Source organism: Engraulis encrasicolus, chromosome 20 (assembly GCF_034702125.1).
Source record: "Engraulis encrasicolus isolate BLACKSEA-1 chromosome 20, IST_EnEncr_1.0, whole genome shotgun sequence".
Taxonomy (NCBI): Eukaryota; Metazoa; Chordata; class Actinopteri; order Clupeiformes; family Engraulidae; genus Engraulis; species Engraulis encrasicolus.
Window position 1 is genome coordinate 5,052,019 of NC_085876.1, and position 23,767 is coordinate 5,075,785.

The window sequence follows — 23,767 nt, forward strand, 5'->3', positions numbered from 1 at the left end:
AGTTCCTTGATCTCCCAATCAAAGGAATAGACCCTGTGACATCAAAATAATAATAAAAAAGTATACAATGAAATTATAACTTAAAACCGAATTGATTTGGGTGTGAAAAATAAACTGTCTCAACCGGGCACCCAAAGGGAATTCATCAAAAGATAACGGCGTTACTTTCTCGTCGGCATTATTTTGTGTTTATTATCCAGGAGGACTGAGCTGAAAACTGCAGCAGTCACCTTGCACAGTTCTAGCTGCTCCGAAGTACGTGCGTGTCTAAGCAAATCATCCTGCCCATTCGCAATGTTAAATAAAAAGTTTTGCACAAGGCTAGGCTATAGTCTAAAATAGACACTGGAATAGCCCGTTTCGGAAGGCATTAAAGTCACGAGTTTACCCAGTCTAAATGTAGCTAGCACCCGGGAAGTTTCTGAGTTTTAGGCCTACTCCTTACATTAGTGAAACATATAGGATATCCAACAAGTTAAAAGAATATCTGGGCATATGTGACGGAGGTCATCTTGCACCTGTTCACCCCCCTCGGGGATCGAACGTGCGACCTCGTCAACTACAACGGTTCGGCAATGGGAGGCACAGTACGATACCGCTGGGCCAAGAGACTAGTCTCTCGGCCCAACGGCACGAGACTGTATGAGGCTATCGGAGGGAGGTTTACAAACGTTCCACGCCAACTCTGTGCTAGTTAGCCTCCGTTACACTCTCCCCCTTAAACCTCACTCCCATCCGGGTCACGGCACCACTGTGACGGAGGTCATCTTGCACCTGTTCACCCCCCTCGGGGATCGAACGTGCGACCTCGTCAACTACAACGGTTCGGCAATGGGAGGCACAGTACGATACCGCTGGGCCAAGAGACTAGTCTCTCGGCCCAACGGCACGAGACTGTATGAGGCTATCGGAGGGAGGTTTACAAACGTTCCACGCCAACTCTGTGCTAGTTAGCCTCCGTTACACATAACATTTAAAAGTGTCAGTGCAGAATTAAACTGGGCGCTGAATATAAATATTGGAGCCATTCTCCCTCCGTGTCTAGATACAGTCAGAGGCGCGCGCGCACGCTCTTATTTCTGTATTATATGAAAATATCCTAAAACGGTCACAACATCAGAGGACCTTCGTGGTGGAGGATAGTTGCGGCGGGGGCCGAGACCGAGTTGTTACGGGACACTCTTAATATTATTGAAGGGACAGACCATGCTCGATACTTTACCCGGTCTAAATGTAGCCCTCGAAAAGTTATGCCGCATAGGCCTATTGTGCAGATTGATGCCAAGAACACGTGAAACTAGGCACATTGGAGACTAAAGCCTATAATTTAGACATAGCCTATTCATTTGATTGTGCTACGTAAACTTAAAAGTGTCAGTACACAATCAAGCGGGACGCTGAAATATTGGAGCCAGTAACTTCGTGTCCGGTGGACAGCCTATTGTGCAGACGTGTGTGCACGCACAACTATTTCTCTCCCATTGCTAATCAAGCCTCCGATCTCCAAAAAGACACGGGCACTCAGGATAACCGTTTACACGAGCTGTTTAAATAATGTGATGCACGTTCTTCATGACATGGCATGGTTTGGCCACCCTAAATTCAACATGACTGCATTCGCACATATCGTTTAAACATCCATGATGGAATTGTCACTCTTAATGTGCAAGTATTGGATATGAAAAAAAGATCCTAAAACGGTCACAACACCAGAGGACCCGTGGTGGTGTGGTGGATATTTGCCGCGGGGACCGAGGCCGAGTTGTTACGGTAGGCTACAGTCATATTATAGAAGGGACAGTCAGGCGACACAGCGCGACATAGGGTAGCTGTGGTACCGCAAAGCATTCCTGATGGTGGAAATGAATGCAAATGCATGCAAATACTCGGGCGGATATCCGGGCACTCACATCCAGCCGCCTATTTACATTGGGTTGCTCCATGGCTACCCGACGGAAGTTGTTCACTTCCTCTTATTATTTCTAGTACTCTGCTGCCACCTGCCGTGCGGGTGTATTTCGCACAATGATACAGTAAGTAAGGATTTCGCATCATCTTTGAGAAATCGTGATAGGTGTTGTTGACTTCATATAAGCCTACTTCTTACATAGGATAATCATGACATATTCTGATGCCTTTATTGGGTGTCATAGTATGTTATATAGCCATTAAAGTTCCCCAATGTACACGCACGGTGGAACCTTACACATAGGAAGTAATACAATTTTACACCAACGTGACGTAAGAGCAGAGTGGCGCAGCGGAAGCGTGCTGGGCCCATAACCCAGAGGTCGATGGATCGAAACCATCCTCTGCTAAGTATTTTCCAACATTTGTGAAGATGGAATGGGATGCATTTTAATGAAACTCTCAGAACTACCGACTCAATGTAAATCTGCTGTTAGTAATAAAAAACGATTTAGACATCCTCTTCACGTCTAAATGAAAGGCCTACCATAGCGAAATAAATAGGCCTGTAGGTCACAGAGAACAACTTCAAAACAGCACAAGGCTCAAATAAAGTAGGGCTACTGTGTAGTAACTCAACCGTATAACAGACAGAATAGGCCTAAATGTTTTTAAAATGTAGCGTATTTACCATAAGCCTACTTCAGAAGCACTTGACATGACAAATTCGAGTCTCAAGTGTAGATAGCCAACCAAACCAACTTCTGATGCAAACTGTGAAATTTTAAATCATCACATATTTTCCTCCAAACAATAATTTTATTTGGCTGTAATAACTGTTTTTATTGCCAAAAACATCCATCTTACTAACATTAAATGCTGACAGCATTTTGAGTATAGTAGTTTAATCAGCATTTTTATTATAGGTCTAGGCCTATTCTCAAAACGCTAAGTGTCCCAACTTTGGAATCCAGCTCAGTTTCAATTCTGAAGTTATATCGAGGCAGGTCTCATTGCCCATTATACAGCCGAACTCATGAAACCCAAATGCAACACAGTAGGCCAGTGGTCTCCAGTTGTTTTACCCAATGGCCAAATTATGTAGCGAAAATGAGGCCGAGGGCCAAACAAATCATCCGACTGTACAGTATGTCCACAAAAGCACAAGTTTTCATTTCTTCCAACTACCATGTGTTTGCCGTATCTGGCCCGCAGGCCGCCATTTGGAGACCACTGCGTAGGCCTGGAGTGGTGGTGTCAAATGGCTGTGGAGCATACTGTAATCTACAGTCTCCTATCATTTTTCTCCAAGGGCCAAATTATGTAGAGCAAGTGAGGCTGTGGGCCAAACCAATGCCCCAACCCAATGAGAAACAAGTTAGATGCCTGGACAGAGAGCAGATTTTTGCTTTCCCGTTTTCCCTTCTTGTTGATGTCTGTTATGATAAGATCTAACTGTCTGTGAATGCTTTGGAGAGATATGACCCACTTTTAGTGATCGAAAATCACACACATTAAGAGGAGCACTCCTGCCAATTTCAATGTGCTGTTGTATTGCTCACGCTACCCTTGACTTGTCAGTGCCGGGTGACACCGCATTTTTTGGCTCAGCCATTTCCGAGATATGAACTATTCTAATGGGGACAACTTTTGTTTACATTTAAAAAAAAACATTTTGTATTTATTCCCAAAAACATCCCAAAGGTTATGCAACATCAGCAGACTGCTAGCAAACAGCGATACCTTGTCGGAAAATATTTGGAGTAGGCCTATGTTCATTTAAAAAAAAAAAAAAATGTATACAAAAGTTGCCCAAAATTAGAATAGCTCATATCTCGGAAAGGGCTGAGCCAAAAAATGCGGCGTCACCGGGTACTGACAAGTCAAGGGTAGCGTGAGCAATACAACAGCACATTGAAATTGGCAGGAGTGCTCCTTTAACGCTTTCATTTGTTCTGATCTCATAGCGGGCCAAATGTTTTTGGATTTGGCCCGCGGGCCTTCGTTAGAGACCAAGGATCCACACACTTAGAGTATGTTGATGGAACATTCCCCCAGAAACCGCAATTTCGGGACAAAGTGAATACAGGTTTTTCATTTCCTTTCAGGAAATGATCACCACCACACTGTATGAGATGTATGAGGTTTCCCCAAACAACCTCGTTTAGTGAATACAGCACTCACTGTACAGGCCTATTATGAGGAGACGTTGTGGGCAGGTTGCACTGATCAAGGCACAGGCCTACGGCCCAGGCCCCAAGAGCAAAGGGGGCCCTGAAGTCCAAGCCTCCATATTTCCATTATCGTGTTGTTTATTGGTACCTTTGACAACTGTATTTTAAAATGTTCTTAGGGGACAAACCCCACAACCCCCACAACATAGAGTCTGCTACATCTGGCCTAAAGCTTTTTGGAAACTAGCAACACCAATGGATAGGGGCCTTTCTTGCTGGTTGGCCCAGAGGCCCGTGGACTCTGATGACTGAGAAGACTGTCTTTTGAGGGCCAACAGCCATCTTTTGTAGCTTTGAGGTATTTAACCATACCAGGGGAGCATTCCGAGACCCTGGCTCAGTAGTAAATAGGGTTAAGGTTACGGTACTTTGTGGTAGTGGCAAATCATTATATAAGAGCCTTGAGTGCTCAGTTTTTATAAATGATATCTATTAGCATATTTACAACTTTATATAGGTAAAGGTTAATTTAGCCAGGTTCATCATCACTTAAATTCTCAGATCTTGGAGACAAACTTTCAATGGTCAATACAACCCTACCACCACCACCACCACCACCACCACTACTACTACTACTAATAATAATAGCCAGAAAGACATGTTAAACACTGTTTACTGTGGTTTCTCCCTCTGCCCAGTGCTCCATGGTTTAACACACAGAAGTAAACAAACCAACAAGGTCTAGGCAATGTTTTCATCAACCCACCATTTATACTGTACATACAATAGGGGCGACATTTTACAAAACACGCGCAAATCCACAGGGTGAGATTCTGTATCTCCAACTATTCAGCTCTGGAAAAAAAATCAAGAGATACATACAGCAACATCTCTGTATTCATTAGGAAAAACAAACAAAAATAAAATGCACCAAATATACTTGGAAAGACAAACAGTTTTTCAACATAAGTCTTATAAAGTCACTCTGAAAACACACCAAAAGAAGCATTTATATGCCAAATCATTGATATATTCCCTTTTTTAATTATTGCTAAGTTATTCTGCATATTCTTTAAGCAAACAGAAAGCTGATGGATAACAGACCGATTACTTTAGTCTACATTTGCTGAACCCCCTACACACCAGCGAACCAAAACATCAGTAGTTTTATTAACATATTAAAAAATTATGAAATTAAAGAAAACAAACAAACAAACAAACAGAAAAACAAATGGAGATCTGCTTTGATGGGCGCAGAGCAATGGGATGCACACATCACACCACTAGGGTGGAAGGCCAAAGGTATCCGCCAAACAGAACAAAAAACAAAAACACCACAAGACAGAGTCCTTTAGCTTTCAGAGTTAACATTCAGAACAATAGTGTACGTACAAAGAGTTTATCTGTGTAGTTTTCTTCAAGATCACGCGTCATGGCCTGGCCAGTGGTAGATATGGGCTCCCATCCCATGTCATTTGGATTTGGAACAGTCCCATCAACTCGGTCTGTGCGTGTGTGCGCCAATCTATGGCATTTGGATCCACGTCTGCTTTAGCACACACCGCAATGCACGTGTACATTATGTGCGTGTGTGTGCTTGTGTGTCATCTTCAGATACCGATACATCATTGTTTGGTACGATCATATAAAATCACCTATAATAATTATGAATAATATTAAGTCTTTATATCTGCAAGGACGCACGGAGCACTGCTCTCGTCGAGAGGGGGGAAAGAGACTCGCTGTGTCGTCAGTGACAGTGACAGTGGGCAGTCGATCACTGGGTCGACCGGTCACCAAGAGCAAGTATGAAGGATCGTTGCTTCTCTCTCTCTGGCATGGTCACTCCAGGTATGTAAACAAGGGATGATGGGATGAAGGGAGGAGCAAGGGAAGGGAGGCAGGGGCGACAATGGGGACGTTATGGATGTTACACCTCTCTCTCTCTGACGTTGTCAGGGTCTGCCTGGACAATGTATGCAGGAATTAAAAAAGAAGGGATGGAGAAGGAATGGGTGACGATGGTGAAATTATGGATGCGTCTCTCTCTCTCCTCCTCTCCCTTTAGCCCTGTCTCTATTCCATACCGTCGGGGTCTGCCTGGGCCATGTACGCGTCCAGCTCAGCGTCCAGGTGTCCCTTGGTCTTGGACATGTAGGCGTCCAGCTGGTTGTCCAGCTGCTCCCGGGTCACCTGGGGGCCAGCACCGCCCCGACCCCGGCCTCCCCGACCGCGGCCTCCTCGCCCACGCCCAACGAAGCCACCGCGACCACGCATGCCTCCACGACCTAGCAAAAAAAACAAAAACAAACGTATACTTTTAGGGGTTCTACCATCATGTTTCATAGGAAACAAAGCCTTTTTAATGTTGATGGTGAGGTGTCCAACCCCTCACCACCTTGACCAATGAAAATTTAAGGGAAAAACTGGATCCTATCACCACAAAACAAGTAAAAAACTAATGAAAGAACATATCTTTCTCATCTGGTTCCTCTGAAGAGATGTCAAAAGTAGAAGTACATTAATGGTGTAACTATACGGACAGATAGCAGGCGTTCAAAGATCTAAAACGCTGCCGAGTCAAACCTGGAAAGCAGAGATCAGGTGCGATGGACACGGCAGATGATTCAACCTGAAACATTCGATCAGGGAGACCAACCAACGGAAGCTTGTGTTGAGAAAAATGTTAACATTCTATTGGCTGCCGCCTGCTGCAGTCAAGCTCATTACATATTTTTCGCTGAAGTTCAACTTCTATTTGAATGCTGCCATCTGCCCTAGAAACGCTTTTGCAGCTTCTGCCGCTTGGTCTTCCATACAACGTCAATTACTTCGGCCACTAAGTTTACACGCTCTCAACGCCTGCTATTTGTCCGTACAATAAGTACAACAGTAATACATATTATTATATAGCTGTTACAGCATTTCCGCCATTGTACCTAATGAGGTAGCTAGACTGTGTTGTCACTGAAAAAGACTAAAAATCCAATTCAAATTTGATCCAATCAGCGCTGAGTCAGCTGATCATAAGACAAGTACACAGCTCTACTAGTTACTAATATAAGTTCCCCGTGTTGTTTTTTATTGGTAACATTTACTTTTGACACCTTTGCTCCTCTGGGTTAGTCAATAATAATAGCAGCAATATTTACAAAATAATTAACTAATATGAACTAGTATGACCAAAGTATAGTAATTTTGAAACTAAAAATGTCTATTTCTGGAAATTCAAAATGGCGGACCATGGAGAAGATTCCCCTTTTCATGTATGAAAAATGCTAATTTTTTCAGTCATAATGATGGTGGTGGTAAATGTTCATGGAAAAAGAAACATTTCTGACAGCATGAATTCTGGATATAGACAACCAAAATAATTTCTCAGTGCACCTTAAATAATACAGTCCCCCCAGGAAATCGCGATGTTGCGATCGCGTCGTTTTTCGCAACTTCAATGAATTCCCGCGAATTCTGCGCGAGAGCGCAACTTTAACCAATCACCGCGATTTCCCGCAACTTTGAACACTTTGAACCAATCCATGTTGCGCTGACTTCACTGACGTCGACAAACTTCCTTTCAAAAAGGATAATACAATAAAAAATACAATAAAAAAGTAACCTAGCAATCAGTCCCAGCACTTTACTATGCATGTACAAAGTTGTCGGTGAGGGGGAAAAAACTAATAAATACGAATGTAGGAAACGCCATGTTCTCATTGCACGTCTGCTCGCATGGTCACAGTAGGGAAAATGTATGACTACTAGTCTGGCATAACCAATAGGCCTACATTTTTAAAATGTGGTAGGCCTACATAAATATATAGCCTAATTAACACTTCATGACAGTCATCTAGGCTACATTACGCCAAGTATAGGGCTCCTACAACAAGATGTGTTTTCTTTTTTCTAAAGCGGTCCACCTGCTGGACCACTTTGGTGTTTGACTTGTGCGCATACAGAAGGCAACATTTTCCCTCCGAATTGAGATGCGCAAATGCCTTGTCCACAACAAAGCAGTAATTTCCATCCTTCATTGTGAATGCTGCGTGCGTGCCTGGCCGATATAGTAATCTCTTTCGCGCAAATTGGGCTATGGGTTCACGTTAGCCGGCTGTGGCCGGACATTGGCCGTTTGCATGCATGAATGACCGGCAAAATAAAATGTGGCCGGACAAAATGTCCGACAAAAATGACTGCAATCAGTCAGTAAATAATATTAGCTCATTTTAAATAGGCCTACTTAACGTTACAAAAGACCAGTAGGCCTAATATGAAACTGAACAAAACTGAAAATATTTGTGAATAGCCTATGTAAATGAACTTGTCATAAGCAGCACGCAATATTGCTTGCGCTCTCGTCCCCACCGTCGTTGTCCCCAATCACGTTATGCTTATAATCACTTGACTCACGCTGGCTGCTGTGCTGTCGAGGAACGATTCTGTTTTGTTGTGGGCTATTTTTTACCAATATATCAGTGAACACAACAAAGGGCATTGCATTTGCAAAACCGTTTCATGCCCTTTGAGAAGTCAAGCCTAACAGTTTGGGACTCAATGGCATGCGCAGCATTGCATCACTTTCACTTTTACCTCTGCTGAAAAATGGTGGTGGATCTCCAAGTAGGCTACAGCCTACAGAGGGTCAAGTTAAACATTCCAGAGAACGATGGACTCGCGAGAAGTCCCAGTGAAAGTGCATGCAGGGCTTTAGGCCTATAACTGTTTTCATCACCGGCCAAAATGTGTAGCCCATATGAGCATCGTTGACAGCTGAGACCTTCGTTCTGCAGGCGACGGGGTGTTTTATAGATAACAATGTCGTCGTCTTTTATATTCACAAGAGCACCAAAATTAATATAATTTCTGAGCATTATTCAGCAAGCACCCTTCACAAAAGGAAATCTGTGAACTCCATCCTCGTTACATTGAATGATGATCATCAGCCAGACGGCGCGGGAGAACAAAAAAAAAACCTAGGCTATGCCTTCTTTCGAAAGCGACCCCTCTCTCTGCTTTTATTTGTGTTGCTTTTGACAAGCTTGAAACTTAAACGCCGACACAGGCAGGCTATGTGTAGCAGACGACTCACATTAACCAGGATTTCAGTCAGTTCCTGTCGCGCAGCCTCTTCAACTGGGTGGACATGCCCAATTCCGCCCGCCTACTTATAGTTAATTATGTATCCACTTTTTTTAAGTCAGGAATGGATATCGACATGATACGAAGTTTGTATGCTTACAATTTGAAACGGTGATGACATTTAAACGGCCATACACAGCATTGTAATGAAGGGTGTCGTAATGGCAGCATGAAAGAGATGGAACTTTTCACAACGACATTGTGGCTAAAAACTCGCCCAGGCAGCTTCCCTGCTTTGCCTAAGAACCAAAATTATAATATAAAAATGGAAATAATATAAAAACACCAGAGGACTGGAATGTGGCAGTGTTCTTTACTTTCAAGCGTGGGGAAACACATTAAAATCGCAACAAAAATCGCACCTTTCACTTCATGCCGCAACAAAATCGCAACAACACAGTAAGAAGCTCCGCAACTTTTATCGCGATTTTCTGGAAATCCTCGTGCACCATCTGGCAATTCCGACCGCGATTTTTTGAGAAAATGCCCGCGATTTCCTGGTGGGACTGATAATAGTAATGCATGCCATTAAAGGCAGAATGTGTATTTCTTTGGCTATTTCCTTACAGATTTCAAGGCAATCGGTGGCAGCCATTTTTTGGAGAAAGAAATGGAAATGAATGGAGAAGGGGGCTCACCTCTGTCAAAAAATGGCTTAATAATGTGAAATTGTCCATCAACAATAGAACAGCAGTTGAAGTGTGTTGCTGAATATTGACATAATTAATACAATTCGATTTTTAAATGTATTTCATCGACTCATGTTTTAAGTAGATATTTAGCCTGACAGTTCAAATCTGGTATTTGATTAATGTGTTACTTCATATTCACACAGTTTTAGACACCGGAGGTAGGCGTGTTTTCCATTGACTTAAGGTGCTTACACTACCTACACAAGATGGGAGGGTGCATGTGCCGTTTCCCAGTGCATGTCACCTCTATTCTAATGTTCTACCTCTATGGTCCAGTACCCACCTTTCCCTCTGGCTCCTCCAGCTCCTCCGCGTGCTCCTCCTCTGCCCATTAGAGGGCCCCCTCTGGTGGGTCCTCCTCCTCCCCTCTGCCTCATGCCCCTTCTCAGACCTCCTCGGCCCGGGCCCCCGCGACCACGCATCTGGCCCATGCCTACAGAGGAGAAGACGCCACACACACATTACTCAAGACATACATCCTGGGAATAGAGAACACACTCAATGGCAGTCTGCCACAACAGCCTAACACACATTTGTACTGACTGGCACCTGCCAATCATAAACATCCACAACCAGATAGCACTCATCATGGTGAATTGAAGAGGGAAGAGGCAAGTGGGTGTTTTCTCTGCAGTTGCTTTTGTTGTGTGCTTACTGTGTTGCAGACATGGTGTTAGCTTTGAAACGTCAACCGTTTTTGTTTTTTTTACTTCCAAGTCACTGGAAACCTAATTTGTTGTCCAACACTGACTAACGTGCTCTCAACGTCCCTGTACTCCCACAGAAACCGGAGGAGCTGGCTGAGCGTGTCACTCATTGCCTGATGTGGTTGCATGGCAACACTGGCCACAAAACTGGCGGTCTGAACAATACCAACAGCAGCAGCAGAGGCTTGGAGCCGCCAGTTCTGATGCAGAGTTCCAGAGGTTCCATTAATAGCGCATTCCACCCACACGGGATGTTCCCGACTGCCCTGATCAGATTCCAACATGGTGTACCTCTGGCAACAGCAGCAACATTCCAACTGCCTCTCCTCTCCTCCCCACATGACTGAGCAGTTACGTGTCCCTGACAAAGTCATCTGAAAAGGCAACTAATACATACAATACATGGACTTAATTCTGGGCCCCCGTCTCTCTCCCTGGGCCCGGGTCAACTGACAACCCCACCCACCCTGTATGTAACGACTGGCATACATTACTGCTACACCTGTGGAAGTCATATCTCCTACCCAGGTGCTGCTGAGCTGTCATTATGGGGTTATAAAGTGACAGCATTAGCAGCCGTTTTAGCGTGTGAGTGACAGCAGCATCTGCAGCGCTGTACTGGTGGTAGTGTTGGTGGTGGAGGGGTGGGGTGCAGTGAGGTGCTGACAGCCCCAGCAGGAGAGCTGAGTGGGGTTACCCTGAGTGGGAATCCCCCCAGGGACATCCACAGCAGCTGGCACGGCACCAGGGCTCCAGCAACAGCTGCCAGGTGTCCTCGACACCGCCTGCCTGGCTCATACTGTGCTACAGAGAGATGTAGACACCCACACACAACACACCCAACATGTATGGCTCTCGCTAATTCCATATGCAACACAAGCATGTGTGGCCATTATAAAACACGGTTCTCAAACTTCTGCTGGCCCTGCTACTGCATGGGCTGACTGACTTCCATTATTGGAGATTGAGACTAAGACCAATGAACTTGCACATCTCTACTGTAAATCCAATAGATATATTGACCTCTGGATGTGAGTTTGACCCTCATTCCTCCTCTATGTCTCTCTCCCTTTTGATTGCATTCTGAATGTAAGTGCTCCCCTCATGCCTGCTCCTCTTCCTCCGCGTCCCCTCATGCCTCCGCGTGCTGCTCGCACGTGCACACACACACCACTGTCTCTCTCTTTCCAACTGACCTCTGAATGCAAGTGCTCCCCTCATGCCGGCTCCTCTTCCTCCGCGGCCTCTCATGCCTCCGCGTGCTGCTCCCCTCATCCCGAATCCTCCTCGGACCCCCACAGCTCCGCGCATCATCATGCCCCCCACCGGCCGCCCCAGACGCGCCTGGATGTTACTCTTCCCCAGACGCTGTTTCAGGCTCTACACACGCACGCACACGCACGCACACACACACACACAGGGTCAATAGGAGGAACAGCACATAATCTAAATCTGCTCCACAAAGTGCACTGTAGGCTCATAATACCCACAGTTAACTTGTACCAGTGAATGAATCACTCTACACTAAGACTACTACTTAAACATTATGACTTGGTCATTGCCAACATGAGGAAGTGAAGAAGGCACACAATAAAACGCGTCTGTGCAATAGACAATAAAAGCAACAAAAAAGGGCAAGATTCGCCTCTTTTGTTGCATTTCAGGCAGCTTATTATTTGGGTATCCACCCTTAAAAAATTAATTTACCTTAAACGCACAATTGAGATTTTATTTTACTAAGGGATTCCAAAAAAGTTGGGACACTTCGTATTTTGTGAATAAAATCGAAATGCTGGCATTTTCAAAACACTTCATCCATGCATAAGATGCACAATGGCACAAGGTCAACACAGCAACTGTTAAATTGAGGCAAAAGTATTGTTTTTAGGGAAATATGTGTTTATTCAAAAATTCGACCCATGCAACAAATCTCAAAAAAGTTGGGACAGGGCCAAAACATGTTGTAATAGTTGGATAATTCTAATTATAACACAAGGAGGAATATTTTAAAAGGAAATATATTGACAGCCAACACTGTCAACATGAACGCACAAATAAAAGACCATCACAGAGAGGCTGTGGTACTCAGTAGCGAAGATGTTGAGGGACTAATTACTGATCTATTACACAGAAAAAAATAATTATCAAAATTGCAGGCATGTAAGGCCTATTTCCGTGATGTAGAATTCTGTGAAATCATTGCACGAGTTTTGAGATCATGACATACCCCATCGCCATCATCAATAAGCAAACTATGACACTACAACAATGGCAGCTGTTGAAAAACTGACCATAAACACAATACTTGATTAATGCACATGATGCAGACATTTAACAGTGTTGCATGTGGCAAAGCTCATTCTAAATGGACACAGTAGACATGTGAAATTGTCTTCTGATTACTGAACGGAAAATATTTCATCCTTTTTTTTTTTAATCATTGAGTCATGCACCCTCCAGGTTACATAAAAGATGAATACTTCAGCTTGATATAGTGGTCAGTCTGAAAAACAGCAGTATGATAGTAAAGGGGTGCAGTAGTGCCCTTGGTTATGGTCTTCTTACTCTTACTCTCTAACTTGGAGCAATAGAAAGAGGGGTGAATGATACAGTATACAGATTTTAAATAGCATACATGGCTACCAAGAAATTATATTTTGGTACACAGCCTTTAGGTATTGCCACATATGATGATGGCAACTTCAACTTGCATTCTCTACTATGTTCCAATAGTATTGTTCCATTAGAAGAGTAAACAGGTGACAAAATTGTGTTCTTGCAGTCAGGATATGCCACATATTAAGCATAACAGGGAAGTAAACAAGTTGAAGACCACACCCATCAGTTGAACTGCTGAAATCATGTCTCGCATAGAAAAATATCTATTTTTTGAATAAAATTATGCCATCAGTGAAAGTATTTAACTGTTCAGTCTCCTCCCTTGTGTTATGTTTAATATTATATAAATCTAAAAGCATTTTATTGGCCCTGTTCCAACTTTTTGGGGATTTGTTGCAAGGGTGACATTTTAAATAACCACTATTACCTCAAGACATTAATTCTTCTGTCTGTGCACAATGCTCTGCCACCTTATTCACGTATTGAATGTTTTTAAAATGCCAGCATTTTTACTTTATTCACAAAACACCAAGTGTCCCAACTTTCTTGGAATCCGCTTTGTATGTAGATGAGAAAATATCCTCATTTAAAAATGTCCACTAACGTACAACCAGCGTCTTAGTTAAGCCTGCATCTAGCCATTGCCTTTCTGGCAACAACACAATTATTACAGGGGGCATATCAATGTATTTTAACTAAGCTTACATATTTTTTCAATACCTTAATTTCCCTTGAGATCAATAATTATCTCTACTTAATTTAGATAGGACAGTGACCTAATCAACACCGCTTTTGCCTGGTAAATACATCTCTATTACTCATACTGCTAAGGTGAAAGCATGACAACTCTGTGTGGTTAGTGCACTTTGCTACTATGTGCGGTAGGGCAGTAGAGTCTACGTGCCACCATTAACAGGTGTGGTGTTGTTCTTGTTGCACCCTGCCTTACTGACACACCCATGAGCACAATCACAAGGACAAGGAATATCCTGATGTATAACGCTCACTATGTCTAGCTGTTTAAATAACACTCAGGTTTCTCTTTTACTTCAGACATGTAAAAGTTTTATCTTTTACCTGACATGTTTCGATTTTAAAGCACGTCACACATCAACATCCCTGTGACCCTCTGATGAAGACGGAAGTTATACAGTCGAAACATGTCAGGTAAAAAATAAAACTTACATGTCTGAACTCTGAACTTAAGAAAAACTTGAGAGGAATATCCTGCTCAAGTCATAACATCCTTGTTCCAGTCATATGATACTTTGCCTTCACACAAAGTGACTGTGTGCACTTCCGAGTTTGAGGACTTGACAAGTTGACATTGTTGAAATATCAACTACGGGCGTCACCAGAAAATATACTGCATAACAGGTGGGTCAAGAAAAAAATAGGTCAGCCCATCTCAGCCAATAATACACATCTTATTTTTGTTCAATTCTTCAATTTTACGTTATCCTACAAAGGTCAGGTACACCCATATTTCCCTTCAGGTAAAGTTAGCACAGTTAATTGCTGCCAGGGGTGAATCATTGACATTTTCAGGTCTCATTCATCCACACTTAGATGCGGAACCCAGCGGGGGCATAAAAACTGTATTGAGAAAATAAAAACCCTGGCACATTCCTTCCATCTGTGCCCAGTGCTCATGTCCCCAACACCGGTGAATTCACCGATTTAGCTAAGCTTAATCAACCTGACTTTAGTAGAGTGGTAAATCGGATCAGCGTATGAATTGAATCGGCTAAAGCAAATAGTATGTGGCAAGGATGTCCGCACCTGATAATGACAGATGCATGTCACCAGCTTGTGCGGAGGACACTGATTGCAGTCCCAGACACTGTACTCACCAGGTGTTGGATCATGTATGTGGCTTGCCTCATACTGGTCTGGTCTGTGCCTTGCCTGGTTATGTGTTCTGCATCTGGACTAGACTATGAAGCGGTTTCTCCTGTACATGTCTCTAATAGGTAAACCCATCTCACCTGTGCAAGCCTGATCTGCCTGTGCTGCAGGCCGGCAGGCAGTTGCCTTACCTGTCTAAACAAGCGCTCCAAAACTGTCCTCTACCTATACACGGCCATTAGTGACTTTATTACTTACATAGGTTTTACTACTTTATTACATAGGTTTCATGTTTACAAACATTCATGTTCTGAGGAGGGGCCAGATGCTAAGCAGCCAACAACGTGAGCTCATTTTTTGACAGACGCAGTTTCCAACAATCAGAGGTTGAAGAGTGCACAGTCAGGGGCACACGGCCAGCCAGGATTGCACCCATGTGTACCATCATCTCTCACCTGTTTGTGTGACAGGGCGGCCTGTACCGAGGGCCTGTTCTCCATCTGTTGGGCCAGGCGGCGGTTGCGGGCGCTGGCCATGTGCTGCTGCTGCAGGTTGGCTCTGACGCTGACGGCCGTGGGCTGCTTGCTCTTCAGCATGTTTGTGAAGCTTTAGGTACGGCACAGGGTGGGGGACAGGAGAGGAGAGGGAGAAAGATAGGGGGACAGGATGGGAGATGGGAGAGATAGAGCAGGGGGGAAAGAAGGGGGAGGAGAAGAGAAGAAAGAAGGAAGGAGGAGGAGAGACCAGATAGGGAGATGGAGTAGGGAGATGTGGGTAGAGATAAAGAAAGGAGGAAAAAGAAAGAGAGAGGGAGGGAGAGAGAGACAGATGAGGGACAGTGAGAAATATGGGGGAGAGAGAGAGAGAGAAAGAGAGAGAGAGAGAGAGCGAAGAGAGAGAGAGAGAGAGAGCGAGAGAGAGAGAGAGAGAGAGAGCAAAGAGAGAGAGAGAGAGAGAGAGAGAGACATATGAGGGACAGGGAGGGAGATGGGAGAGATCGAGTAGGAGGAATGGTTTGGGGAAGGTTGTGAAAGAAAAGGAATGAAAGAAAGAAAGAGAGGAGGAGGAAGAGGAGGGAGAAAGGGAGGAGGAGGGGGCAGTGGAGGGAGGGTTCCAAATCAAATCATTGCTCACACACACTCACACACTGGACGCAGCCATGGGCAGCAGAGCCATGGCCTGGTCAGTGAATGCCCACTTTGTCTTGTGTTTGGTAAATCTCTCTCTCTCTCTCTCTCTCTTGTGTGCAGTCTAGACACCCCAGACAGCACCTCACAGCACACATGTCAAGGTGCACCTACACCAGCATAGACAGAGCTGAGGACAGCAGAGATGGGACATACAGGACAGAGGAGGAGAGCACGATGAGACGAGAGAAACAAAGATATGGGGGGATGAAGAGTGAGGGAGTAAGGGAGATCAGAACGAAACAGTGAAAGCAAAAGCAAATCAAAATAGACAATAACACACAAGAGAGAACAGGGCAAAGAGGAACTAAAACATAACAGTAAGAGAGAGACAGGTGACAAGGGGAAGAAGGGAGAGTCTGAAAGTAAGTTGGAAATAAAAAAAGACAAACACACTTTAAATGAAAAAGTAAGTGAAAGGGTAAGTGTAGAGAATGAACATAGGAGTGAATCAGTCAAAAAGAGAGGTAGAAAGACCGCAAAAGGGGGAGATGACACGTAACAGAGAGAAAGGGCAGGAGTAAAAATGGGATATACGCATAAAGCAGAAAAGAGGAGACAGATTAGAGTGTGACAGCCTCTTATGGGCCCCCGAGTCGAGGGCCCTGGACTGGAGGGGTGTCTGGCCACCCAGCCTCTTACAGCCAGGACCGCGCTGCGCTAACACGCCCCCTTCCCCATCCCCAGTGAGAGCTCACCGAGGGCGGGGTTCACAGAGGCACTGGAACCGGTGGGTGGTAGGAGGGGTTTATGCAGGAACTGGAGCTCAACACAGGCGCGTCCTGGCTCGGACTGGGTACCTTCATTGGGTTCAAGACAACAAGTGTGAGAGAGAGCTACAGCGAAAGAGAGAGAGAACAGAAAAAGCAGGCGAGGCAGAAATGGATGGATGAAGGAGGAGAAGAAAAGACAAACTGGAAGTGAAGGAGGAGGAATGAGAGAGAGTCTGTGAGAGGGCTGGGAAGGGTGAAGGGGGAGGAGAGCACACTGTGTTCTGTGCGTCCTCCATTTTGGCATTTTCATGATTGCAACTCTTCCATACACATCATGGTCAATGTTTGCCCATTTAGTGTGGGTACAATGCACCACCTTACCCTTGTTGCGTGGCATTCCCATCAACCTCTCTCATCACATTAGATTGTGGGCAATGCTAAAGCAGAGATCTTTGCCTCTGTAAGAGAGATGCCAGGCTGGTATACAGCCATGCCAGTGCCAATACGGCTTTACCCATCATCATGATCATCACCACGATCATCATCATCATCCTCTACCAATGAGCACTCTTTCTATATGACTAGACCTCCCATGATCACCACGGGGCCTCTGGTCTAAGGAGTGCAGAGGTGGCGAGCACTGTTGAGTCCGTGACAGGCGTGGAATTATGGCCGTCCTGTGACCTCCAAAGCACGCCATCTCGCCAGCGAGGTGAGGCTCTCTATGTATTCTCTACTGTAGGTGTGCGCTCTCGCTTTTCTCTCGCCGTCAGTAAAAGCCTGTCGTGGTGGTGCGTGGCGTGACGTCTCACCGCTCGTTCAGGGACAGCTTCGTAGTGCTTTTGAGCACGACTTTTTGAGTTGAAGGAGCACTCATTTTTGCTTCGATCCCACTAGGTCTCCTGTGAACGACACGACAACAAACGAAGGTTATTATTACAAAGCCCCCCAATCGACGTAAACATGCTATTACACAAGCAAGACTTTTATCCCAAGTGGACCCAAACAAATGTAGTGAGTTGCACACCGTTATGCAATACGTGGAATTTACAATAGTGCATCAAGAAATGTATGTTACTTAAAATATGAATAATAATAATAGAAGATAATTTATTTCATTAGCTGGGCTGTCCAATGCCATACGTTCCTCGTGAACTAATCGGAGATCAGTAGAGTAGCCTACCCCCTTGACCAGTTTTATCAAAGTCCATTTAACAGGGCAACGCACATTTTGACCACTTAAGTTACGCTCACATGTATCCCCATATGTTGTTACAACTTAGTTCATATTCATTGTACACAATCTTGCAGTGTGGATTCAAATGGGTGAGCCGAGAAATCATAGCAACGTCATGTTAGCTAACTAGCTAAGTACGTGACGCTAAATACCAAGACTCCTCAAGACCAGAACCAATGATGAGAAAACTAACATGTATTTTATACGATAAAACAAAACTACGCTAGTTAGGTGTCGAATTATATGAACAATCTTTGAGACCATGCTATGGTGAAACCACACTAATAAATTGGAATTTAATTGAGACGTGACAAACCTGTTAGGGATAGGAGTGCCAAAGAATTTGCTCGCCAGCCTTTCTGGGCTAATGTAGACGTAGCGTCGATTTCTGCTCAAAACTGTTGCCAGAAAACGCCAGTAACACAATGAAAACGTTTCTTTCGTTGCTGTTACTCTACGGGTATATTGAATATCAGAAAGATTGAGGTGAATGAAGAGTTTCTGCCAAAAGACTAGACTATTACGTCGTCCAGTTGTGTCTCCTCTCCCTTTCAAAACAAAATGGTGCTAATCCGTCTCGTCGCTGACCCAAAGAGGAAAATGGAGTGGTTCGCGCTGACGTCAAAAGTCGCGAGAGTTTGCTATATTTACAGAAAAGATGGCGGCGTTAGCAGTGGCAGAAACTCCTTCGGGGAAAGATGCAATTGCCGAGGGTTTATTTGAGCTTTTAAAACCGGCGGTTCAACAGCTCGATCTACACGTCCATTCAGTAAGGTACGTCCAGCATGTTTGTCTGAGAAAAGGTCAATTGAATCAGTCACTGTTCTTAAATTTGCAGTGTCATTTCAAGTAGCTGGTTAGCCTTCTCACTCATTGCTGTCATATGACAGGTCGCGTGATGCACAAAACAGAATGCAAATATGTCTCAATCGTCTTTTATACAATAAATGGTCATACACTTAGCTCTTACTTGCCCCTGTAAAGAAACCTCATTGCGAGGCTTCAGTACAACATTTTGCGTGGTTATGTATTTTTTATTGGTCGCCTATGTGTCTTGTGTCAACATAGGGAGAGTCAAGTGGAGCTTCGAGAGCATATTGACAATTTGGCTTCAGGTAAGAAAGAGAGTGAGGCACTGTCAATGGTGTGCCAGGGTCTTTTCTCTGACCGCCAACCTTTGCTGTTTTCTGCACAGCTCGATGCAGTAGGATACATTTGACTGACAGACCTGCCTCCTCTGTCTTTGTAGAATTATGTAGAATCAACGAGCACCAGAAGGTGGCGCTAGATCTCGACCCTTACGTCAAGAAGCTGCTGAATGCGCGGCGCAGAGTGGTACTGGTCAACAACATCCTTCAGAACGCACAGGTTTGTCCATGATGCATTCGACACTAAAGGCATAATGACTGACAGCACTGGTCATGACGGGGTATCCTCTTTTTTCATTATCCAAAGCAATCACGAACAGTTTTAGTTGAATTGCAATGTTAACAAGTCACTGTATTTACTCGGTGAGAAGTAGTAAACTCCTTGGCATACAGGGTGTGTAGTTTGATGTTACGTGAAGCATTCGAATGTGAAAAAAATGTACATCTGTGCGAAAAATTCTGCCAAAGTAACAAAAAAACCTGTAATGCAAGCAGGTGGGATATATTTCCACTTTCAGCACTGCATGGTACACATTCCAATATGCAATATAATATAAAGACTGGAGACACTACTAAGAGACTAACTGAGGTTAAGACTATAGGGTTCATTTTTGTTTTTTGTTTTTGTGTTTGTTTCAATGTGTTCACAGGAGCGGCTGCGGCGGCTCAATCACAATGTTTCCAAGGAGACGGCACGTAGGAAAACGATGCTCGAGACGTCGGGAGCCTTCACACCCCGCTCTCCCAGCAAACCCTGAGCATAGACGAGGGGCGATGGTGGCTCAGGTGATAGAGGAGGTTGCAGGGTCGAGCCCCGCTCCATCTGACCCCATCGATGTGTCCTTGAGCACGATACTTAACCCCAAGTTGCTCCTGGTGGCAGGGGGGTACGCTGCGTGGCAGCCACTGCCACCGGTGTGTGAATGTGAGTGTGAATGGGTAAATGTGAGGCATACAATGTAAAGCGCTTTGAGTGCTCGAAGGAGTAGAAGGGCGCTATATAAATGCAGTGCATACAGTACATAGACACGCACGCACACACACACCCCAACGTGCCATCTTCTCACCTCCAGAGGCTAGGATGACACGGTATAACACAACCCTAAATGCAGCTCTCTGTCTCTGAGTTTGTGATTGCCTCTCTACCCTACTCTTATGGAGTTGCTGAAGAGAGAGAGAGAGAGAAACGGCGTAATTTGAAATGGGAGAGCCATCAGGTTGCAGCAAAGCTGACCTGCAGAATCCTGATCCTGCTCTGTATGTCACCTATAGGAAGCGCAAACACAATACTAACTAGGTAGTGTGTTCTCTCCTTCTTAGGGAGTCTCCTGTAAGGCCATGTGTGGATATTTATAGGCAGTCTCTGCATGGTAGTCTGTGTAGAACTGAGGCATATACTACAAAGCTGGTTCAGGAGTAAACCAGGTTAAGTTAAGATAAATCATCTAATAGAAGAGCTTGGAGGCCTCATTTTGGACTCCAGGCTCTTCTATTAGGCTTAACTTAATCTGGTTTACTCCTGAACCAGCTTTGTAGCATAGGCCCCTGCTGTCATCCTAGCTGTTTTCAGTACTGAATGGCCAAGGCAGCAAGGCGATGTTCCAAAAAGGTGGTTCAGTAGCACCACTGCTTTCAATCAACCTGGAGGTAGTGGTAAATCAACTAATAGAAGGGCCTGGAGTCCTTATTGTCATTACTAAATGATGCCTGCCTCTGGTAGGCTAACTTAGAGGTAACCGCACAAATAGACCAGGCGCGATGCGATTCAAGCGACCGAGTGCAGCAGCAAGTGATACGAGCGATTGAAGAGACTAGAGTATGTCCGTACAGGCAGAAGGCAAAGCATTCAAACATTCCCATTGGCTGTGGTCACTGACCTCTATACAGTCATTGGCTGTCGCGGCTGGTCGCCGAACCGCGTCATAGAAAGTTGAAAGGATTTCAACTTCAAACTGTCGCTCTCGTCGCGCAAATCGCCTCTAGTCTCCAGAATCGCTTTTGTCGCGCGACTCAATACAAAGTCAATTACTTCCGTCGCTCGCCTCGCTCTTGTCGCGGTAGGTGTATTTGTGCGGTAAGGATTTATTTATCACTTGTTCTTTATTTATCACTTGTTCTTGGAATACCCACCATTTTAAATCAACCTGGGGGCAGTGGAATATCAGCCAATAAGAAGAGCATGGATTCCTTGTTTCCCTTAATACATGTTGTTTGGAGGGTATCTATTAGCAGGTGTACCACTTTCTGAGTGCGTTTTAATATGCGACCTTGCCTCCTCCACTTGCGCTTGTCTCCTCGTCCCTTCTCCTGGCCCCTCCTCTGTGGAGAAAACGATAAAGTTTCCCAGCTGTCAGCCTAGCCACAACAACTTTTGAGGGACTGTTTTTCATTCACCATCCCAATTGCAAATGAGAAAAAGACTCTACAATTGAGCTTTTGCAAGATATTGAAATATAATGCTGTTGTCAGTGATGTCATCATGACGAGAAGCAAGTGGAGGAGGCAAGGTCGCATATTGCAACGCACTCTCTGTTGTTAACATTAGGTTTAGCACTGAACCATGTGTGCATTCCAATATGCAACCTTGCATCCTCCACTTGTGCTTGTGGCCTCACGTTTTGCTCAAGTTTCCCCACTGTCAGCCTATCCAAAACAATTTTACTATTCAACATCCAGTTTGCAAATGAGAAAATGACTTTACAATTGAGCTTTTGTGAGATATTGAAATATGATGCTGTTGTCAGTGATGTTATCAAAAGGTATTACTTGCTGGTATGAGGCTACAAGCACAAGTGGAGGACGCAAGGTTGCATATTGGAACGTACCCCGTGTTCCAGGATTACCCCCTTTCTAGCAGTATGAATGTCACCAACCGTTTGTAATACTGTTTTTTGCCACTAGAGGGAGATGTGAATCGCTATCTGTTACATGCCAGCCTTGTCTTTGACAGCTTGTATATTATGATAATAAGTATTTAATATAATGGCTTCAAGATTTGCGTGTGATGTACCTTTTTTGTTTAAAACCGACATGCTCTGTGTTCCATGTGTGTAAAACCCTGACATGCAAAATATATACAGCTTTGGTTTTGTACATATCCATGAACAAGCATTTATTTGCATGTTGTTGCCAAGGCTCTGCTGTTTGGAGAAGCAATGTAGTGCATTATCTGTGGGCACAATCCAGAAGACTCCTGCATGGTTATGCTGACTTAAGTTTTAATGACATCATTATGGTGCCGTGCTTGGTGCCGTCACCGCTGTGCAGGTCCAGTTAAGTGTTCTTGTTCTGTTCCACATGTCCATTTTGACGTGGGTGGAAATGGAGAGTCCAGGAGATGATGGCAATTCTGCATAAAAATAAATACATTTCCAGACCATCACCCTCAGATTGCCTGTGTATTTCATTGAAGGAAGTTACGTTTATACATGTTAGAATAAATATGGAAATAAAACTACCTAGATTTACAGAATGCTGCTCACATGGTGTGCAATATTGTATCCACAATAATAATATAATAACTTACATTTGTTCGCATACAATTCCTTCACACACACAACAATACTGTCTCTCTGTCTATCTCTATCTATCTGTCTGTCTGTCTATCTATCTATCTATGTACTTGTATCTATAGACACAAGAATTTTACCAGTATGAGGGTCTTGAATTCATAGGGCTTATACAATGCTGCTTCAAGTGATTTAAGAGTGTGTGTATACATTTTCATGCAGGCCTATTTGAAAGGTATCTGCTGAGGGTGGGGGTGGGGATGGGGGGAGGAGTCTGATCTTTACATCAGAACGAAGTCTTCCAAGAGTTGTGTTTGCCTCTTAAATTGAATAGCAGTGTGTGATTCTACCAGTATACTGTATGTATGTCCGTGCAGGGCAGTCTTAGCTTAATGGTTAGGGAGGTTGCAAGTTCGAATCCCACCCTTACCGCTCTGGACACCTCCATTCACAGCTGAAGTGCCCTTGAGCAAGGCACCCCACATTGCTCCGGGGACTGTAACCAATAACCTGTAAATAACTGTAAGTTGCTTACGTTAAAAGTGTCACTAATGTAATGTGATATATAATTTAGCTTTATGCAATGCTGCTTCGCACCTTAATTTCCTTTGGGATCAATGAAGTCACATTTCTACTTCTGCAACTCTTACTATACTTATTTTCATCTAGTAGTTTCCTAGCCAGGCATGTTGTGCTTCAGTGGAAGAGTGCAATGAGTAATCAAATTTTTTGTCTAAATTACTCAGGGTCCCTGACATCACAGGGCCCTTATCTGAACCTGTGTGTGTGTGTGTGTGTGTGTGTGTGTGTGTGTGTGTGTGTGTGTGTGTGTGTGTGTGTGTGTGTGTGTGTGTGTGTGTGTGTGTGTGTGTGTGTGTGTGTGTGTGTG

General features: G+C 44.3%; 2 protein-coding genes and 1 non-coding gene across 3 annotated transcripts; 2 read left to right on the forward strand and 1 right to left on the reverse strand.

Moving 5' to 3' along the window:
- The first annotated feature begins 2,246 nt into the window (after positions 1 to 2,246).
- On the forward strand, positions 2,247 to 2,318 carry trnam-cau (transfer RNA methionine (anticodon CAU)). The gene has a single exon. It is a non-coding gene; the product is annotated as a tRNA-Met (tRNA).
- Positions 2,319 to 4,737: 2,419 nt separating this feature from the next.
- Positions 4,738 to 18,793, reverse strand: chtopa (chromatin target of PRMT1a). Its single transcript, XM_063185167.1, has 6 exons — positions 18,538 to 18,793; positions 17,797 to 17,886; positions 15,540 to 15,690; positions 11,814 to 11,997; positions 10,194 to 10,343; positions 4,738 to 6,370 (listed from the first exon to the last, which is right to left on the reverse strand). The coding sequence occupies exons 2-6, from the start codon at positions 17,859 to 17,861 to the stop codon at positions 6,159 to 6,161; spliced, it is 762 nt and encodes a 253-aa protein (XP_063041237.1). The 5' UTR covers positions 17,862 to 17,886; positions 18,538 to 18,793; the 3' UTR covers positions 4,738 to 6,158.
- Positions 18,794 to 18,879: 86 nt separating this feature from the next.
- Positions 18,880 to 22,751, forward strand: snapin (SNAP associated protein). The gene is made up of 4 exons (XM_063186202.1): positions 18,880 to 18,995; positions 19,290 to 19,336; positions 19,471 to 19,589; positions 20,020 to 22,751. Exons 1-4 carry the CDS (start codon positions 18,880 to 18,882, stop codon positions 20,125 to 20,127), a joined length of 390 nt encoding a protein of 129 aa, XP_063042272.1. The 3' UTR covers positions 20,128 to 22,751.
- Positions 22,752 to 23,767: the final 1,016 nt, after the last annotated feature.